Here is a 21,659-nt window from a genome sequence, read left to right on the forward strand (position 1 = left end):
AAAACTGAAGAATAAACAACTCGAACCCCACCAAAAAACTAGGGGTGATCTCAGATGCTCCGGAAGGGTTAGCAGATCCTGCTCCACATGTGGCACCCGTCGTGTTGCTTATGTGATATCAAATCCGGTAAATAGTCTAATTCGGTAAGTCACATTCATGAAAGAGAAGGGGATTGTAGTTACGACGTAAGGAACATATCCGATATCATTTGTGAAACGGTTATTCCATAACGGTCAACCAACTCGTAATGGCGTCCGTAAAATTTACGAAGGGATGATTTCAACTTCACCATTTGGAACTCTTGGTTTGATAGCTTCCTTGTGAGCAGCAACCCTCTATCAAGAAAATCATGATAGGAAATGCAAGCACGGGAATATCGTATCAATTGGGAGATATATACCCCGTATGCAGGTGCTGCTGGAATGTTGCTACTTAGAAATGGAAAGTTCACAATTGGAAAGCTGAAATCATCTCTTTTGTCGTAAAGTTTTGTTTTCAACCGACCCTCATTGTAAATTTCTAGATGTAAGTCAAGATATGAGGCCGACTTAACTGTATCTGTAGTATCCTTTATCTCTAGATCGATTGGATATATGCGTTCCACATAGTTACCAAATTTTGAATTATTTAGTGAAAGAACATCTATATAGCGAAAATCTGGTGCAAGAAAATTGGTACCGTTAATTTTATTAAAGGATATTGCTAACTTCTTATCTTTCTTTCTAAGAAGTTTCTGCATGAATTCAGCCTCATAATAATAAAGAAACAAGTCGGCAAGTAGAGGGGCACAGTTTGTTCCCATTGGTATGCCGACAGTCTGTTGAAAAACACGTCCTCCGAACGTAACAAATATGTTGTCAATCAAGAAATCAAGCATCTTGATAATATCAGTTTCAGAGAATTTTTTATTCGAATCAGAGTGATCCTTTACAAAGTAGGATTTATCCCTCCCTAAGACAAGATACTTGTATCTACGTTGGCCATTCTTTTTTACGAAGCAAAGCAATACCAACTCTAGAATAGGCAGTTTCATAATAACTTTGAAGCCTGTCTTTGATTGCTGATAAAATAGATGTTAATAATTTAGAAAGCGGTTTCGTGGAGCACTTGGAAGACCCAGCAATATACCGTTGTTTGTAAGGACACTTATGTAGTTTAGGTATCCAATACAGTGATGGCAGATCTAGTTCTTCATCTTTGGTTGAAATTCCAAAGGAACACAGAACAGACCTATGATTATCCAGGATTTCCTCTTTGGTAAGTGTCGTGAGGGTATATGTTGAGTTTCCAAGTAAATTGCCAATACCTAATTCGTTTACCAAGCAGTTAATGTTTTACACACAAAAACGATGTTGTTTTGGGCTTTACCTGCGGGGACAACAACATATTTGTCATGGAGGTAGGATAGGTGTTTTGCAACATTTGGGTCTTTAATGATTGACTTAGCATAGGCATCGATAGACCCATTCAGTTTCTTAATTCTGATTTGTATCAACGACCTCACTGCCTTAATCCATTTGGAAAGAGTGTCTACGTCTTCATTCTCACGCTTAGCCCATTGCCTGGCATAATCCTCAACTGAATCCATCAAAATTTTAAAGTTGTATTTCCAATTGATGGATTTAGGCTCACGATATTTCGGACCTTTCGATAACACATTTCGTAGAGAAGTGTTATTAACAATGTTGAGGTCACCGGTAATAACGTGGCCAGCAGGATTATATGTGAATTGGGAACTAGCACAAGTGCAATCAGGAGGTTTAGACTTGAAGTCGTCAATATCGAGATCCTGCAAAACGTGTTTGTAATTGAAAATTTTAGTTGCAATAGGTTTGGTATAGGTATAAGAAATGATTGGTACAGACTGGTCTTTGAAATAAGGAGGTATTTTCGATTGAACTAATTTATGATGAAGGATATTGCCTAAGTTGACGCCATCGATACCTTTGTTGGCAAAGGAAAGATTAAGGAAAGATCTTTTCTCTTTTTTATCTTTGCCAATACGGACTGGCTTGAAAAGTCTGTGACTTGCAATATCCGAAATTATAGCTGTAATTTTAAATGAAGTGAAGGGTATTTTTGTAAAAAATGTGAAGGGTAGCAATAGTCCATTCTTTTATTCAATAAGAAGCTGGTTCTTTGTTTCTGCAGTTTGATTTACAATAACCTTGTAATCGTACATGTAGATTGTCCGAGGGGTAAATTTCCATGCAATATGTATTTCGTGACATCTCTTTGTGTTCGTCATTGCCTTATACCTTCGAAGGATGCCTGCATTATGTAGCTTTTTCTATGCACTTGGTAATGTTGAGCCATTACTTGGTGTTCTCCGTTGTCTATTTCATTGAGGAATATCTGCATTATGCAATTAAGCGAGAGGTTTGGTAAGCCATTTAACCAGGTTCAACCCACCATTATTTCTTAAAATGTCCTGTACCAAGTAAGTCAGGAATATGGTAATTGTTTCTATGTTGGCGTTTGTTTTTGTATCAGTTCTTTGTTTCTGTTGCTTCTATTATTTTCCTCTTATACTTGATGTGTTACCCTCGGTTTCGATTTGTGACCCTTGGCAATTCTTTACTTTTACCTTCCGATATATTGGTGATGTCCTATCACTGAAGTATCCATATTTCAGTCAGTACTGGCATATCATATATCCCAGTGAACTCTGTTATGATATTGTAATTATTGTATTTATTTATGTTGGCCTGATTTGTGTTGTGTGGCCTGATAGTTGTTTACAGAATAATTTTAGAATTGTGCAGTGTAGAAATCTCTGGAACAATTACAGAATGATTGGAACGTTCCAGAATGATCCTAATAAAAGATGCATTATATAAACTTCTACATTTTACTAGAAACTTCTGTTGTAACTTTCTAGGATGTTCCATTATAGACTGTTCTAGAATCTTCCATGACAAATATATATATATACAGACACTAAAGTTAAACTCACTCTAGGACTTACTCTTGGATTTGGACTTAGACATCGATAGACATTAATATTCATAGCCTTTGGATTGACACTTTTATTCTACAAACAACATCATACTGGATTGTGACCGTAATATTCAGATTGGATTCCGAAAGATATCAGGATACAGATAAAGATAAAAGATTGGACTCATATTTTGACAGTTAAGTTGACAGTAATATTTGTGTAATACTTCTTGTAAACTTTTGTGTAATACTTCTTGTAAACTTTTGTATAATAAATATTGTTAAATTTTATTATTGATTTGTGTCTTGTGTTGGCTACAATTTAAAGGTGATTTCTGGCCGTAACAGAAATTGGGAGCTCGTCCGGGATACTGAAAATATATTTTTCAAAATTTGTTTAGTAATTTTTATTATAACTAGCCAACAAAATTCTACAAAATGGCATTTGATGCCGGTAAATTTTTGAAAACGCCTGACCTTGAGGGGTTTGATAATTTAAAGAAAGAGGAATTAGTGTTGCTTGCTAAACATCTGAAATTACATTTTAAAGTATCCATGAGAAAACAAATTATAAAAAATTTGGTTATAGACAAATTAGTTCACGCAGAAATTTTAGGTGAAGAGGCTCTTGAACTTAAGGTCGAAAATATTGACGCTTTTAAATTAAAACAGCTTGAATTAAAACATGAACTTAAATTAAAAGAACTGGAAATGAAGGAGATGGAGAAAATAAAAGTAAAAGAACTTGAAATGAAGGAAAGATTGGAAATGGATAAAAAGGAAAAAGAAGATGAATTTAAATTAAAAGAACTTGAAATGAAGGAAAGGCTAGAGATGGAGAAACTGAAAATTGAAATGGTCAGAGAAGAAAGCAACACTAAAGTCCAGCAGAAATCAGAATATTTTGATGCAGCAAAAAATATACGTTTGGTTCCCAGATTTTGTGAAAAAACAGTCGATAAATATTTTCCACAGTTTGAGAAAATTGCTCATAATTTGAATTGGCCAAAGCCATATTGGACTTCAATGCTACAAAGTGTTTTTGAGGGTAAGGCCGCTGAAATATACTCCGCACTTCCATCAGAAAAAAGTTCCGATTATGACACTGTGAAACAGGAAGTTTTGAAAGCTTATGAGCTAGTACCAGAAGCATATAGACAGAAATTTAGATCTTATAAAAAGTTTGATTCGCAAACCTATGTGGAATTTGCTCGGGAAAAAGAAGATCTATTTGATAAATGGCTTACTTCAAAGAAAACAGATAACAATTTTGATAACCTAAGACAATTGATGTTATTAGAAGAGTTCAAACAATGTGTTAATTTAGACTTAAAAACACATTTAGACGACAAAACTGTTGGGACAATACATGATGCAGCTGTAATTTCAGATAATTATACCCTTTCACATAAAAGAAGTTTCAAGGGTCAAAATGTTAATACTTCTAGTGGAAATTACAAAAATCAAAGCACTGAGCGTACTGATAGTAAGCCTATTGCACAGAATAAGAGTCAGTCCAGTTATAATATGTCTAGTCCAAAATTTGATACTTTTGAGAAGAAGTCACTGATTTGTGCTTATTGTAAGAAAAATGGTCACCTGATGGCTGATTGTTTTAGACTCCAGAAGAAGAATGAACGAGATAATAAGCCGAAGTCCAGTGCTTGTACGACACCTTATATTACCAGTACGTTAGAATGTCCTGCGAGTCAGGCTTTTAAGTCCAGTTTTTGTGATTACATGGAGGAATATAAACCCTTTATGTCTGATGGGTTTATTTCTATTGTTGATGATACCACTCTTCAGCCTATTAAGATTTTACGGGACACTGGAGCTTCTCAGTCTTTATTGTTAGAAGGTGTGTTGCCTTTGTCCGAGAAGACTTCTGTTGGTGCCTCCGTTTTGTTACAAGGTGTAGAGTTAGGTTGTATAGATGTTCCTCTCCATCGTATTTATCTGAAGTCAGATTTGATAACTGGACCAGTTATTGTGGGTGTTCGTCCTAATCTCCCTGTTGAGGGTGTTACATTATTGCTAGGAAATGATCTAGCTAGGAACAAAGTGGTTGCTGAACCAATTGTTACCAGTGAACCAGTGGTGGATATTAAATCATCTGAAGATGATGCTGAATTCTATCCCGCTTGTGTTGTCACTAGAGCGATGGCTAGAAAACAACAAGATGAGGATTTGCAAGAAAACCAGTTTGATTACATGGACCTTTCTGACACTTTCCTAGCCGACATTGAAGGTCCTGGTAGCTCAGAAAAGGCCATAATAAGACCACCTAGTGTTAACAAGAATGTTATTATGCCATGGCCAACCGTAAACAGCCATTCATTAAACCGAAAGAATTTATTCGAAGAACAACATAAAGACCCTGAGGTTCTTCAGCTCAACCAGCGGGCTCAACCACAGGAGGAAGCAGACAAAGTGGCCGAATGCTATTACCATCAGGACGGCATTTTAATGAGGAAGTGGAGGCCTCCTGATGCTACCCCAGAGGAGGAATGGAGAGTGGTATACCAAGTGGTGGTGCCTAAAGTTTATAGGCAAGAAATTATTGGTCTTGCACATGACACCCCCTTGGCTGGACACTTAGGTATAAGGAAGACTTGCCTTAAGATCTTACAGCATTTCTACTGGCCCAGACTTCGAAATGATGTCGCAGAATACTGCAAATCATGCCATATATGCCAGGTTGTTGGTAAGCCTAACCAGAAAATACCACCAGCACCACTTCTGCCTATTCCAGCCTTTGACGAACCTTTCAGCAGAGTTCTAATTGACTGCGTTGGACCTTTACCAAAGACCAAAACTGGAAATGCGTATTTATTGACAATCATGTGTACATCCACACGCTTTCCTGAGGCTATTCCGCTAAGAAATATCAAGACACCTACTATTGTCAAAGCTCTTATCAAATTTTTTACGTTGGTAGGACTTCCTAAGTCTATACAGTCCGACCAGGGATCAAATTTCATGTCAGGTCTATTTCAGCAAGTCGTGTACCAGTTAGGGATTGCTCAGTATAGATCAAGTGCGTACCATCCAGAATCTCAAGGTGCCTTAGAACGTTTTCATCAAACATTGAAGAACATGATTAGAACTTTTTGTCTTCAATTTGACAGAGACTGGGATGATGGAGTTCACTTTCTACTTTTTGCAGTTCGAGAGGCTGTTCAAGAATCCCTTGGATTTAGTCCCTTTGAGTTGGTATTTGGCCATACTGTAAGGGGACCGTTAAAATTGATTAAGGAAAAGTGGCTTACTGAACATACTGACTTGAATCTTTTAGACTATGTATCTAGATTTAAAGAAAAATTGTATACTGCATGTCAAATTGCTCAGAAAAACTTAAAAATGTACAGAACAAGATGAAAATTTGGTATGATAAAGATGCCAGGGATAGAGTTTTTGAGCCTGGTGATAAGGTACTTGTATTTTTGCCAGTCCCTGGACATCCTTTACAGGCTAAATATTGTGGTCCTTATACAATAGAGAGTAAAATCAATGATTTGAATTATATTGTAAAAACTCCAGGTCGGCGTAAACAAAACAGAGTGTGTCATATTAATATGTTAAAACCATATTTTGAGCGTACTAATGAATGTGATAGTAAACCAGTTGCCACTTTAGGCATGGTTAAATTTGAGAACCATCATGACAAACCAGATGTAATTGAACCACCTTTTAGTTCTAAAACTATCGAAGAGACAGTTAGATTGAAAAATTCAGAAATTTTGTCAAATTTAGACTCAAAACTTGCACATCTGTCTTTTGATCGTAGAGAAGAAATAAAAACTTTGGTATTTTCTTTTAAAAATCGTTTTCCAAATGTGCCAAACAAAACCACTGCTGTTTGTCATGATGTTGATGTAGGAGATGCTTCTCCCATTAAGCAACATCCTTACCGGCTCAATCCACTCAAACTTGAAGTTATGAGAAAAGAAATTAAATATATGCTTGACAATGATATTATTGAGCCGAGTAACAGTGAATGGAGCTCTCCTTGTCTCCTTGTGCCAAAACCAGATAAAACCTTTCGTTTCGTGACTGATTTCAGAAAAGTAAATTCAGTCTCAAAATCTGATTCCTATCCGATTCCAAGGATAGACGATTGTATTGACAACATTGGTCAAGCAAAATTTGTGAGCAAATTTGATTTGTTGAAAGGTTATTGGCAAGTTCCACTGACACAGAGAGCTCGTGAAATATCAGCTTTTGTTACACCAGATGGCTTATTTCAATATACTGTAATGCCGTTTGGCATGAAAAGTGCACCAGCTACATTTCAAAGAATGATCAATAATGTTATAAAAGATTTAAACTGTTGTTATGCTGATATTGATGATCTAATTGTATGTAGTGATAGCTGGGAACAGCATTTAACACATTTGTATGATACTTTTGATAGATTGTCACAATCAAATTTGACTGTTAATCTTGGTAAAACTGAATTTTGTCAGGCCACTGTTGATTATTTAGGGCATACAGTTGGCCAAGGTCAAGTGAAACCTATTATGGCTAAAGTGGAAGCTATTTCCAAATTTCCTCCTCCTACAAATAGAAAACAACTTATGAGATATTTAGGCATGATTGGATTTTACAGAAAATTTTGTTCAAATTTTGCTACTGTGGTTCAACCACTGACTCATCTTTTACGAAAAGATTCTAAATTTATCTGGAGTGAAAATTGTCAAAACGCTTTTGAAAATAGCAAATCACTTTTGATTAATAGTCCAGTTCTGATTACTCCAGACTTTGAAAAACAATTTAAACTTGCTGTTGATGCAAGCGATGTAGGAATTGGAGCTGTTTTATATCAAGAGACAGATGATAATGTTGAGAAACCTATATCATATTTTTCCAAGAAATTAGATAAACATCAGAAAAATTATTCAACTATTGAAAAAGAATGTTTTGCAATGTTGTCAGCACTTCAGCATTTTGATGTATATTTGAATCCCACTGTATATCCTATTCTTGTTTGTACTGATCATAATCCTCTCACCTTCATACATAAAATGAGAAACAAGAATCAGAGGTTGACTAGGTGGAGTTTATTGTTACAGGAATATGATGTAACTGTAAAACATATTAAGGGTAAAGATAATGTAATAGCAGATGCTTTATCTAGAGCTTATTAAAACACTTTGTATATACTATGTATTTTTGTTCATATTATTCATGATAAGTTTTATTTACACTAAAACTTCTTTTAGTTACACTAAAACTTCTTTTAAGGGGGGAGGTGTTATGATATTGTAATTATTGTATTTATTTATGTTGGCCTGATTTGTGTTGTGTGGCCTGATAGTTGTTTACAGAATAATTTTAGAATTGTGCAGTGTAGAAATCTCTGGAACAATTACAGAATGATTGGAACGTTCCAGAATGATCCTAATAAAAGATGCATTATATAAACTTCCACATTTTACTAGAAACTTCTGTTGTAACTTTCTAGGATGTTCCATTATAGACTGTTCTAGAATCTTCCATGACAAATATATATATATACAGACACTAAAGTTAAACTCACTCTAGGACTTACTCTTGGATTTGGACTTAGACATCGATAGACATTAATATTCATAGCCTTTGGATTGACACTTTTATTCTACAAACAACATCATACTGGATTGTGACCGTAATATTCAGATTGGATTCCGAAAGATATCAGGATACAGATAAAGATAAAAGATTGGACTCATATTTTGACAGTTAAGTTGACAGTAATATTTGTGTAATACTTCTTGTAAACTTTTGTATAATAAATATTGTTAAATTTTATTATTGATTTGTGTCTTGTGTTGGCTACAATTTAAAGGTGATTTCTGGCCGTAACAACTCGATGTAAGGGATACTATTTTCCAATCATCAATTACCCATTTCTCAACAGTAACATACCCTCTGCTCCTTCGCATGTGTATATATCTTAATTGATACGTAATGCACGTGCATGTTCGTGTGGAGTGTGCTCCTTACGCAGAAACTGTTCCAATAGAGTTATGAGGAGGAAGCATTAAAGACGACGCTCCGTAAATTTTATGGACACCATCATGAATTGGTTGATCTACACGATGTGTTTGTGTCTAAACTAATAACTGTAATTTTTCCCACGTCTTAGATTGTGTTTTATCATCTATGTCGTCTGTCTGTTAAGTATCGAACGGGACCTATTTCCAAATATAATTGTTATAACAAGTGTGAATTTGCATAGCTATACGGGTAGCGGTATTTTGTTCATCCTACATTTATGTATACCTTTTTTTTTATGTTTCTTTTATGGTTTTTGTTGGATAATCTGTTGCTTTATCGTTTGTAGTCCACATAATCATATATTTGCCTTTCTACAACATCATTATCATGAAAAATTTGAAGATGCGAGATTGCATGTTATTTACGCGCATCAATGTTTTTATATCCTGTTGTGTTTGTCGTTGATGAAATATGTTCGTTGTTGTTCTGCAATTTGCATGTTGTGTCGACTGTTATATCATTTGTTTGTGCGTTTCTCTGTAATGAATGTTCTTGCACGTGTTTGTGCAGTATTTATGTCACGTAGTGTTGTCATTTCCATGATATTTTCAAACATTGCCATAAAGCGTGAGGTTTGGCTATCCATGACACCAAGTTCAACTCACCATTCATTTCTATAAATGAAGAAAAAATGGTGGGTTAAAGCTGGTTCAAGACTAGCCAAACATCGCGCTTTTACTTGTTTGGCTTAATAAATATTTTGATATGAACGTCACTGATGAGTCTTATGTAGACGAAACGCGCGTCTGGCGTACTAAATTATAATCCTGGTACCTTTGATAACAATTACACCACTGGGTTGATGCCACTGCTGATGGACGTTTCGTCCCCGAGGGTATCACCAGCTCAGTAGTCACCACTTCGGTAATGACATGAATATCAATAATGTGGTCATTTTTATAAATTTCCTGTTTACAAAAGTTAGAATTTTTCGACAAACTAAGGGTTTTCTTATCCCAGGCATAGATTACCTTAGCCGTATTTGGCACAACTTCTTGGAATTTTGGATCCTCAATGCTCTTCAATTTTGTACTTGTTTGGCTTTACAAATATTTTGATATGAGCGTCACTGATGAGTCTTATGTAGACTGGCGTACTAAATTATAATCCTGGTACCTTTGATGACTATTTACACCACTGAGTCGATGCCACTGCTAGTCGACGTTTCGTCCCCGAGGATATCAGCAGCCCAGTAGTCAACACTTTGGTGTTGACATGAATATCAATAATATGGTCATTTTTATGAATTTCCTGTTAACTAAAACTTTGAATTTTTCGAAAAACTAAGGATTTTCTTATCCCAGGCATAGATTACCTTAGCCGTGTTTGGCACAACTTTTGGGAATTTTTGATCCTCAATGCTCTTCAACTTTGTACTTGTTTGACTTTATAAATATTTTGATATGAGCGTCACTGATGAGTCTTATGTAGACGAAACGCGCTACTGGCGTACTAAATTATAATCCTGGTACCTTTGATAACAATTACACCACTGGGTTGATGCCACTGCTGATGGACGTTTCGTCCCCGAGGGTATCACCAGCTCAGTAGTCACCACTTCGGTAATGACATGAATATCAATAATGTGGTCATTTTTATAAATTTCCTGTTTACAAAAGTTAGAATTTTTCGACAAACTAAGGGTTTTCTTATCCCAGGCATAGATTACCTTAGCCGTATTTGGCACAACTTCTTGGAATTTTGGGTCCTCAATGCTCTTCAATTTTGTACTTGTTTGGCTTTACAAATATTTTGATATGAGCGTCACTGATGAGTCTTATGTAGACTGGCGTACTAAATTATAATCCTGGTACCTTTGATAACTATTTACACCACTGAGTCGATGCCACTGCTAGTCGACGTTTCGTCCCCGAGGATATCAGCAGCCAACACTTTGGTGTTGACATGAATATCAATAATATGGTCATTTTTATGAATTTCCTGTTAACTAAAACTTTGAATTTTTCGAAAAACTAAGGATTTTCTTATCCCAGGCATAGATTACCTTAGCCGTGTTTGGCACAACTTTTGGGAATTTTGGATCCTCAATGCTCTTCAACTTTGTACTTGTTTGACTTTATAAATATTTTGATATGAGCGTCACTGATGAGTCTTATGTAGACGAAACGCGCGTCTGGCGTACTAAATTATAATCCTGGTACCTTTGAAAACTATAATAACTCCATTATAAACTAGAAAGTTAAGATTTAATTTCATAAATATTTTTGCATTGCTCAAACGACATTAATTTACCCTCATTATCTACCAGATCATTAATCAACAAAATACCGTTATCAGCCCATTCTTTATAGAACACAGATCTGCTACCTATTTTAATATTCCCATTATTCCAAAGTGAATCTGTTAAAAATTCTTCTTCATTTTTTGGTTTAAGTTTGTTTTGCTTTTCTGTCCATGCTTTCAAAATCTCTTTCCAAAAGGAGTTTTTACATTTGTTTGGTGGGCCTAGAAATACTAGATTTTCAATATCAATATTTTCTGTGCTTTCTATAAGCTTTTTGAGTTTAATATTGTTTTTTAGCAACCGTCAGACCCACGTTAATTTTAACCCTTTTATATATTCTTGGATAACTTACATTTTCAGCCCCCAAATTTATGTTCCAGACATACTATTTCTCTTTTAATCTTGTCAGGCTTGTTTTCCCAAATAAATGAATATATTGTACGAATAAGTTTTTTATGGCAATGTTAAATATTACACCAAAATATTAACACTACAGGACCTTACTTTTGTTAAATTTATCTCGTCAACGTACAAATAGATTTGGCACGGGACGCAAGGCTAATAATATTAAATCAATCAATAATTATTTTCTGTGGTATATTATTTTATTTTATTATTTTTATAACACTTGTTGCATATCTTTTATTGTTTGTGTATTGCATATGTTATTGTTTATAATAATATTGTCTGTATGCTATATGCCCTCCTGGGGCCCTAATTTGGTAAGTAAAATATTTTATTCTATTCTATTCTATATATAATATATATATATATATACTGAGCGCCAATGAAAACGCAACACTTTTGTTTTTCAAAAAAATCTTATAATTTTTATTTTATTTACATAAGAACTTTGTATAGATGGTTAAAAATGACTTTTAAGACATTTGTCGACAACTTTACGGTTGAGTGATTTTTGGAACAAATGAGAAGTGCGGGTTATTTTGACAGGACATAAACCGAGTTCACCGTTTTTCAACATACGCACAATTTTCACGATTTTGTCCACTTAAAGTTTGGCTAATGTCATGAATTTTCCCACCCTTATTGTTACGAAACTGCAATGAACATTTGAGCAAATGCCAGGACTTTCTGACAACCAGTGACATGCAGTTTTGGGCATGATCCAATGAAACCTTTCACAGCATACAATTACGAGAAGACTGAAGTTGTAGCCTCTACAATTACCCAAATCATCCACAAATTCAACCAAAATGGAGTATTTAATGATTAGCCACATCCCGGGGTACAAAAAATGCTGAGCAAGACCGATACATTTGGTCTTTAACATATCCGATATCAACTCTGATGGCTGTCCAAATGTCACGAAAGTTCAATGGTGGTCACGGTAAAACCTTTGGAGCAATTTCAGTAAAGCACCATTTGCGCAGAAATGGTTAAAGAGCACCTCAGTCTTTCCTTAATTATGTCTTTTAAAAACGGCCGTCTGGCGTAAACATCAAATTCTGTAGATCAAAAATCATTCATTATGTACCAAAAACCGTCAGTGACATTTGGCACCCGCCTTGGCCAAAATTATGCTTTTCGCCGGATTTTGGTCCGATCGCGCAAATTATGCATCAGATTTGACATGGTTTAGACGATGAAACCATCACCAATATCATAAAGTCAGCTTGAGTTTTCTTTGCGGGACAAGTGGAATAACATTCCTCAGGATCACATTAAACGTCCGGGATGATCAATTCTTCGGCGCTGTCGAGATTGCGCTGCATTACATATATATATTGATTACAATTCAATATTACACATGACTTTTTATGCGACAGTCATACAAATAAGAGGTTTAGCTAGCTATGAAACAAAGTATAACGTATGAAAATTCCTTTGCAAAGTTAGGAATATGACAGTTGTTATCCATTCGTTTGCTGTGTTTGAGCTTTTGATTTCATCATTCATTATTAAATTTTGTAAAAATGTAAAAAGAATAATGGATTTACTTCAGCGCTGTTTGCTTTTAACTAAAAAATATCCCTGTTTTAAAAAAAAAAATGTGTCAAAAAAAAGAATTGGAAAGAATTGTGTATAACATGCTATTTTCGCTCCAATAGAAGGTGAGTGTAGAATTGTTTTAGTCAGTATTTAAAACTAAACACATTTTAACATTCAAAGACGTAAAGAAGAAAAAAAAACTCGGGTAGACATATATCTTATTAGGGTATTAAGGGTATAAAAGAACACCAGAGAACGAAGTAAGGCGTACTCCTGTTGATCCTTCAACATGATCACTGGCACCACCCTCGGTGAATACAACATCCCCAGCTTTGAGACGTATAATAACTGTATTTCCGCCTTGAAGATCTTGTGCGTTATGATAAGAGTCTACTGCCGCATCTATAACGTTCACACTATTGACCATTAGATAGATATAAGCGCCTCTAGCTGCAGTGTCGCCTCTCTGTCCAATGCTGAAATACAGTAAATACATTCCACTTTCTGGACACGTAAAAGAACCTGTATGTACATTGTATCCATTCCCTTCATTTGTTATAATCTACAACAATAATAAAAAAAAACATAAACAAATCTCAGAAGTTAAGGGAGGATTTGTAAGCGATGATGCCATGAGCTTGTAATTCAATTACTGTTGTCTTTTGTTGTATACCATATTTGTTATAAGAAAGTATGTGTGGATATGGCAAATAATTCGATAGGACAACATTTCTATTTCAATAAAACAAAGTAGCTGAAAGCGAATAAAGGTGTAGCGAAAAGTATTTAGTATTTTGTGTGACACAATCATATTACAGTTTTTTTTGATGAACCCATTTGAATTTCATGTTTTTTTTTATGAACCCATTTGAATTTCATGTTTTGAACCCTTAAAAGAATATTCGAAAACGAAAGTTGTATTTAGTTATCGATGAAAATGTTTTTTGATACCAAAGGCTAAGTAAAACATATGACATTAATGTGACCAATAAAACAACAGTCACCAAAAACTTTTCACAGAATGCTTAATAGTGTACAATATAAAATCTGTCGACTAAAGTATCGCTAAAAAGTAAACTAGTGCACTCTTTCTTGTTTATGCATGATTGAAATCCACTTATTAAACGTACTGTGTGAAGTAAATATATGGAAAGGAATACAGAAATGTGTTACTGATAACTTGAACATTTACCTGTGACACTGATGTTAAGTCATGAAGGAGTTCGCAAAACATTCGAATAATTGATTTTCGAACTTTGCGACGGAAATTCCTTAGTTCAATAGCTTCCTAAGCTACGATCAACATTATAATTTATAATTGATAACTCATCAAACAAAACTCGAGGCATGGTAAATATTATCAAAAATGAAATAAATATTTTATCTGCTGGAGATGTTGAGATGTCTATGCATACAAAAGATTACATGTGATATCGGGTATGTCGTCATCCACATCCAATTATCTTTTCCCCGTTTGGGACAACACCAACTATGACGTTCAAATTGATGTAAACATGACATTAAGTTAACACACAATGGTTGCCATTCAAGGAAGAGGAACTGCTTTCACTAACGGAGAACTTGAGTTCACCCGAAGATTTTTTCTTTTCTATTTTCGCTTTATTGTCATCCTTATATATTTTAGTCTTATAGTTTTTGGTTTTATATTTGGATAAATAGCAAACGATAGTAATTTGTCACTGGAAATGATGTTTATTATCGTAAGTAATTCAATATTTGTAGCCCTTAAGTAGAAATGTTAATTTACCTTTAAGTAAATTAAGTACGTTTTGTATCTCTATTAATAAGTTCTCAAATTCGTCTCACACAAATTACAAACGATTACCACACTGTAAATTTCAGAAAAAGATGTAGATAAAGACAAACATCGATTTCCTTGGTTTAAAATACATACCCTGTTATATTTCAAAATTTGATGTGCGCCAAAATCGACGTCGTGATCAAGATAAACACTGAATGCGATACCGCCAGAACCAGCTAGTCAAAATGTAAAATTATGGATAAACATATAAAGTGATGTGAATGAACATTACTGTTCGGATAACTATAATCAGATAGTTGTTGTGGTAATTGTTATGATTTTTATGTCATTTGTCAGAACTACCAGAAAAAAATCATAGAATATTTACATTTTTGTTTAGCAAAACTTAAATTAAGTTGGTTGTCTTTTAAATGATGGCTAATGAAGATTTAAATATTTGTTTAATGAGGTCAATCATACTAATCATTATATCACTCGGAATCAAAGAAAGAACATTAATTTGAGCTTCTTAAATTTGAACTTAACATTTTTATAAGGTAAACTTCCAGCAATGCTTGAACATGGATTTTGAATCTTACAGTGGATGAGATGTCCTCGATTTGTTTTTCTTATCAACTTATCATCAGGTGTGAATGATTTCTAGCTAAAGACTATCAAAATACTTATTATTCAGTACAAACTGGTTTTTAGAAAAATAAATAAATACGGTTATATTAATTATTAAATAAAAATCCCTTTGTAAAACATTCCTCAATTGCTTATTTATTGTTGAAATGAACGCCAAAAGAATAGCAATCTAACAATAAAAAATGATTATAAATGGGCATCCAGAGGTTCCTACTGAAACGTTAACAATGGTAATGACATATATATCTCGGAGTTGAAGGGGGAGGGGGTTAGTGATTATGAATTGAGTGGTAGGGATGAGCCGCGTGAAAAGTCTCGTTCTCCAAGCTTCTTGATAAATAATAGAGTCGCGAAATTAAAAGACATATAAGGTGTCATGAGTGGTTGGGATGACCCGAGTGACAAAAGTCTCTTTCTTCAAGCTTTTTGATATGTAATAGGGTCCCAAATTAAGAAGGCATATAAGGTTGCTGATTTAAACAGAAACAACTGAATCAGATTTTTTCTCAGAACCGATTAAATGCATCAGATATTTGACAAATTTATTTACCTCTCTATAAAATAGGGTAAATATGTTTTATATAGGTAAAATGTTTGTCCAAAAAAATATGACAGGGTTCATATTTGTGTTTTTCCAAAATATAAAAGGGGGGACACTCGACCTCTCAGCTGCTTATCCCTACCCTAAAAATGTTGGAGATGCCCTTCCCTTACAAAAGTAATGGAGTATTTAAACTAGTCATAGTTTCATTATTTGCATTAAAGTAGAACAAGATGCTAACATCTTACCTTGAAGAAGTCTCTTGTATAGTTTATACCCAACAATGCTAGTGTTATTTAAAGACTGGTTTGTTTTATTTACTGAATCCTCAACAGGTACATTTCTTCCAGCAAGATCCTTCTCATCTTTGTATATGTTATTAGAAATGTGTTCATGCTGTATTAACTGTGAAGTCTTAAAATTTTGGTTAATGTCAGTCTCAGCTTTTATGTTGATTATCTCGTTGTAATAAGCCTTGAGTAAGTTTTGTATTTTCTTCAATTTACCAATTTCAATAGCTTGGTCTTCTATTACTTTCCACATTTCCACAAGTTCAGTTTTATAATTGGATTTAACAATGATTAATTTCCGCAATTCCTCAATTTCAGATTTTTGATCGGCTTGATCCTTGATCAGTTTCCGCAATTCCCCAATTACAGCTATCTGATCAGCTTGATATTTGATCAATTTCCGCAATTCCTCAGTTTCAGCATTTTTATCAGCTTGATCCTTGATCAATTTCCGGAATTCTTCAATTTCAGCTTTCTGATCAGCTTGATCCTTGATCAATTTCCGCAATTCTTCAATTTCAACTTTTTGATCGGCTTGATCCTTGATCAATTTCCTCATCTTTTGAAGTTCATCTTTTTGATCGTCTTTCTCCTTGGTTACTTTCTGCAGCTCATGAATTCCATCGATTTGATGTACTTGATTAACCTTATTTTTCTGTTGCAACAAAATGGAAGCTTCATGAATCCTAAATAAGTATAAAGAAATGTTAAAGTGAAAACTATCACTGTAAACATTTCAAAAGATTCTTATATACAATCAGTATTACGTAACTCAATGTCATAAGACGCGAGTGTACTTATGATTCTATTTTACTTAGCATTATAAATATACACATATGACGATTTGGTATGAGTGAAAATACGTCATCAAAGATCAACTGACTTGATGTGAGAAAAACCAATGCCGCATATTAAGATTAAAAGGCTCCGCCAAGACAAAATGTAAAACAATTTAGACTAGAGGTACGTCTAAATGCTAATATGAGTATGGTGCCATTTGATTAATCTCCAATTATTGACTACAAAAACACTTAAAACAAAATAAATGTATGGAGAGCCATTGACATGTAGAGAAATTATGATTTGAATTAAATGTTTCAAACATATTCTGCTGTAATCCTTCTAGACGGACTGAGAACAAATTGGATACCCATAAGTACAAATGATAATTTAAGAAGTTCACTCAATTGGGGAACTGGCTGATAACAATTTTAACTTAATATGCCATATTATTGTTCTGATTTGAAATGTTTTATTACCACCGTCTCGTCCGGACGAATACCTGCCACAAAGCACCAGATAGAATTTTATTTTCGAAATTTGTTGTTTCTAATGCACATTTATTCATATCTATACTACTAAAGGTGGAGACTAGTTTTGTTGAGCTGCAACTCGGAAATATTTGTGAGATGAAGTATAAATGTAGTGTACATCATAAATTTGTCTTTGAAACAAACAAAAAATCCACTGATAACGTCAATTTTTGAAAAAAAAAACTCAAATTTGAAGATTTTTATCGATCCGTGTCTTATACGCTTTTGCGTATGATCAGTACTGCCATCGAAACTATGAAACTAAAATAACGAAGTCAGGAACTTCGTCATTAAACACGAATTAAATCTGCTAAATTCAATCTATGTCACGTCGACTTTCTGGTTGTAGTAAGAAAACCAGGATGGGTTCAAACAGATAGATTTTGATAGCAGAGTAAACAATACACTTCATAATCAGCACGACTTTAAAATACGAACACGGATCACGATGTCTTGGGTGTTTTCTGGTACCTTTTAGATTTAAGGAGTGATAGGTTGATTGATTGTTGGTTGCTTTACGCCGCATTAGCACAATAAGGCTATATCGCTTTGCTGTCTAGGAGGAACTACCGACCTAGATGGTCTCGTGATAGCGTGTTCGCCTTGTGTTTGAAACCAGGTAGAATCAAACCATAGATTTGGTATTTGTTGTTTAACCGATAAGCATTTGGCAGTGAGGAGTAAGAACAAAGAGTTGTCTACTCGAAGTCAATATATTTTCGTATTACATCAACATTAATTATCATGCGTATTGGCTTATTAGAAAATGCACGTGGCACCATTTTTTAATATTGGGTCCTCAATGCTCTTCAACATTTTACTTGTTTGGCTTTATTACTATTTTGAGCGTCGCGGATGAGTCTGTAGTGGACGAAACGCCCGTCTGGCGTATTAAATTATAAGCCTGGTACCTTTGATAACTATTTTTAGTGATTAATAATATAGCACAGTTTGTATACTATATTTCAATTTACATTTGTACCCATTACATCTATTTGTATTGCTCACATGTTGCTGTCAAAAAATAATAAACTATAAGACATTAATGAAAAATTATGAGAAGGCTTTAAATTTTCTATTTCAGATCCTCAATGCTCTTCAACTTTGTACTTGTTTGGCTTTATAAATATTTCGATTTGAGCGTCACTGATGAGTCTTATGTAGACGAAACGCGCGTCTGGCGTACTAAATTATAATCCTGGTACTTTTGATAATTAATCAGATATATAAGTTTTTATTCCTACCTTTGTTTATCTAGAACTTCTGTAAACATTTGATTTAATACAAAGCCGTCATTTTCTTTTTCAGCTTGTAAAGGTAGCATTGAAAAAGAATGAATTATAGTAAACACAAGGACAGCGTATGCAGGAAAAGAGATGTCAGCCATGTTGGTTTATTTGTGACCCAAACAATCTTATCTCGTAATATTTAGTACAAACAATACTTCTTATCGCTACTTGCCAGGCATTAACAGGATATCACAATCTCTCTCGTGACCTTTAAAATGAGCGACGCAGTAGTACAAAAGTGATCTGTATTGTCAAGGAAAGATTTGTAGAATCTCTTATGAGGATGAAGTCTATTTATATATATAGCATCATCATTACTGTATAAAATCGTGGCTATTGTTTTTATATTTTGAATTTTATTTCGTTGATCCATATTTGGTCAATCCTGAATAAAACTGGGTCTTCAATCGTTGCGTTTCTATTGTGTTAACTTGTAAGAGATGTGGCCATAATAAACCACCTGTGGTGTGATTACCAGTTTGAAAGCACCACAAACACCAATGGACAAAGATGATCAAAACTATAGGTCAGTGAACGTAATTCACCAGTGAGCAAAATCCATACCGTTTAAAAGCTATAAAACACCATGGTTTGACAAAATGAGAAACAATTTCAGAGCTAACAGTCTGATTAAAATTAACAAATAAGACCTAAAGCGCAACCGATGGCATCTACGAACCAATGACATACAGGAAATTAAACGTTCCTTGATTTAAACAGATTCATAGTTCAATTTCATCTTATATTCAAATCATTTTCTTACAGACAGAAATTTTAATCGTATTTTATACTGACGTCAAAAATAGTCTGAGAAATATAAGAATAGACAGGATAAATGAACAAATGAAAAGTATTAACACCTAAATGTAAATATATGTTTAGTTATTTAATTAAAGACAAAAGTAACAGTAGCCATTAAATTAGAGACTTTCCTTTTTGAATTTTCATCGGAGTTCAAAATTTTTAGTTTTACTTTATTCATCTGTTCAATAATCACAACTATATTGAGCAAAGTCAATTCTGGGTAACAAACCAAAACCAAAGGAAACATATCAATTATTAGAGGGAAACAGCGGACCAACAGAATACTAAACAATTATAAACAAAATCAAACTTATATAAAAAAAAAATAACTAGCACGCTACACATGTACAATATTAAAGCTTATGAAGATATCAATAATTATACGAGCTATATAAACAACATCATCGATGCAGTATCCCTTTTCATTTTAACATTAAGTTTTTTTTACCGAATTGTCGACACCAAATAGTATGTGATGAGAATCATATTTCCACCATTTGTTATGAACTCCTTCGACCCGATTGAATATAGAGCAAGTTCCAATTGTTTGATCATATATCAGAAAGCAAAAATGTAAATGCATTAGAAATCTGATAAATGCAGCAAAGTAGATATCTTAACATGGACTATCTGCACTGAGTGAATTATGAGATCAATGAGACAAACAATCCAATTGAAATTAAATCTTTTAATTTCTGTCTTTCTGATATTTCATGCATTAACTTAATAATACGAATTAAAGATAAAATTTGAATTAGATTTTGAGTGTCAGTTTTCTGAGCTTATCTCTTCCCCTTCGTTTACATGTGAGTGTTTCTGTATTTAAACTATGCTCTGCTCTTCTCTTTTAAGGAGATTCTACAAAGTTCATCGGATAATAACCATACAGTGTATCCGTATCAACTTCAAAAATAATACACGATGGTCTTAAAATTCATATTATAGGTATTGACAATGTCAGAAAATGCATGCACATTCGTTTGGTGTGTTTTGAGCTTTTGATTTGTGCCATTTGTTCATGGAATTTCCGTTTTGAATTTTCTTCGAAGTTCTTTTTTTTTTTCTTCTTATTTTGCTTTTCTGATTATTTCCGTTTTAAATTTTCTTCAACGTTCGATATACTTTTTGGTTATCAGGTCGCTAACGTAAAATGTTATTTTTACGACGTCGAACTGTGACAAATCTGGAAAAGATGTATTTCTCGACAGATTTGTATTATTCAATTTGATTCAACCTGAAAACGAGGACATGGATCTTTCTTTTCAAAAGTGACATTTGGCTTGATTATGTATGAAGATTTTGGTGCCAATTTTTATGAAAAATCACCGAGTCCTTTTATTGAAGTCCTGAAATTGTGATTAAAACGAATTATTCCCAAAGCATGGTATACATATCCAAACACACTTATGAAGAGTTGATATTCCGTTCATCATGGTTTTACAAAGATCCGTCTACGTTTATCTTTTGCAACATAAAAGTTAGATATTTCTTTCCAAATATAGAAATATCTACGAAACATAATTCAAAGTAAATGTCTTAAATTTTGTCCCAATTTATCTATAAAAGTAGCACATGAAGGTATGTTGTGTTACCTATTTGAAGTGGCTGGATGAATATGAGCTTGTATGCAAAGTTTGGAACACAAATCACAGTGGGGCCAAATGTATCGTATGCACATAATAGTAAGTCTTTTTCGATTTAATCCTTGATTTGCGTTTATCTTACAAAATTTTATTTTTCTCTATGAAGGTTTTTATTTTCCCTCCTTTTTTTATATATAGATATAGGAAGATGTTGTGTGAGTGCCAATGAGACAACTCTCTATCCAAATAACAAT

The 21,659-nt window shown here is 33.9% G+C and overlaps 1 protein-coding gene across 1 annotated transcript; it reads right to left on the reverse strand.

Annotated features, from left to right (window-relative positions):
• Positions 1–13,376: 13,376 nt before the first annotated feature.
• On the reverse strand, positions 13,377–19,125 carry LOC143065509 (uncharacterized). Its single transcript, XM_076239127.1, has 4 exons — positions 18,974–19,125; positions 16,375–17,102; positions 15,091–15,173; positions 13,377–13,737 (listed from the first exon to the last, which is right to left on the reverse strand). The coding sequence occupies exons 1-4, from the start codon at positions 19,114–19,116 to the stop codon at positions 13,405–13,407; spliced, it is 1,287 nt and encodes a 428-aa protein (XP_076095242.1). The 5' UTR covers positions 19,117–19,125; the 3' UTR covers positions 13,377–13,404.
• Between the last annotated feature and the right edge of the window lie 2,534 nt (positions 19,126–21,659).

The sequence above is a fragment of the Mytilus galloprovincialis genome, chromosome 2 (genome assembly GCF_965363235.1).
Source record: "Mytilus galloprovincialis chromosome 2, xbMytGall1.hap1.1, whole genome shotgun sequence".
Lineage (NCBI taxonomy): Eukaryota > Metazoa > Mollusca > Bivalvia > Mytilida > Mytilidae > Mytilus > Mytilus galloprovincialis.

Excerpts from the sequence above, each read along its gene's own strand:
- LOC143065509 (XM_076239127.1), bottom strand. The coding sequence starts at position 19,116 with ATGGCTGACATCTCTTTTCCTGCATACGCTGTCCTTGTGTTTACTATA. Across the intron at positions 17,103-18,973 it reads GAAGTTCTAGATAAACAAAG|GATTCATGAAGCTTCCATTT; the intron begins GTAGGAATAAAA and ends ATACTTATTTAG. Across the intron at positions 15,174-16,374 it reads ATACAAGAGACTTCTTCAAG|CTGGTTCTGGCGGTATCGCA; the intron begins GTAAGATGTTAG and ends CATTTTGACTAG.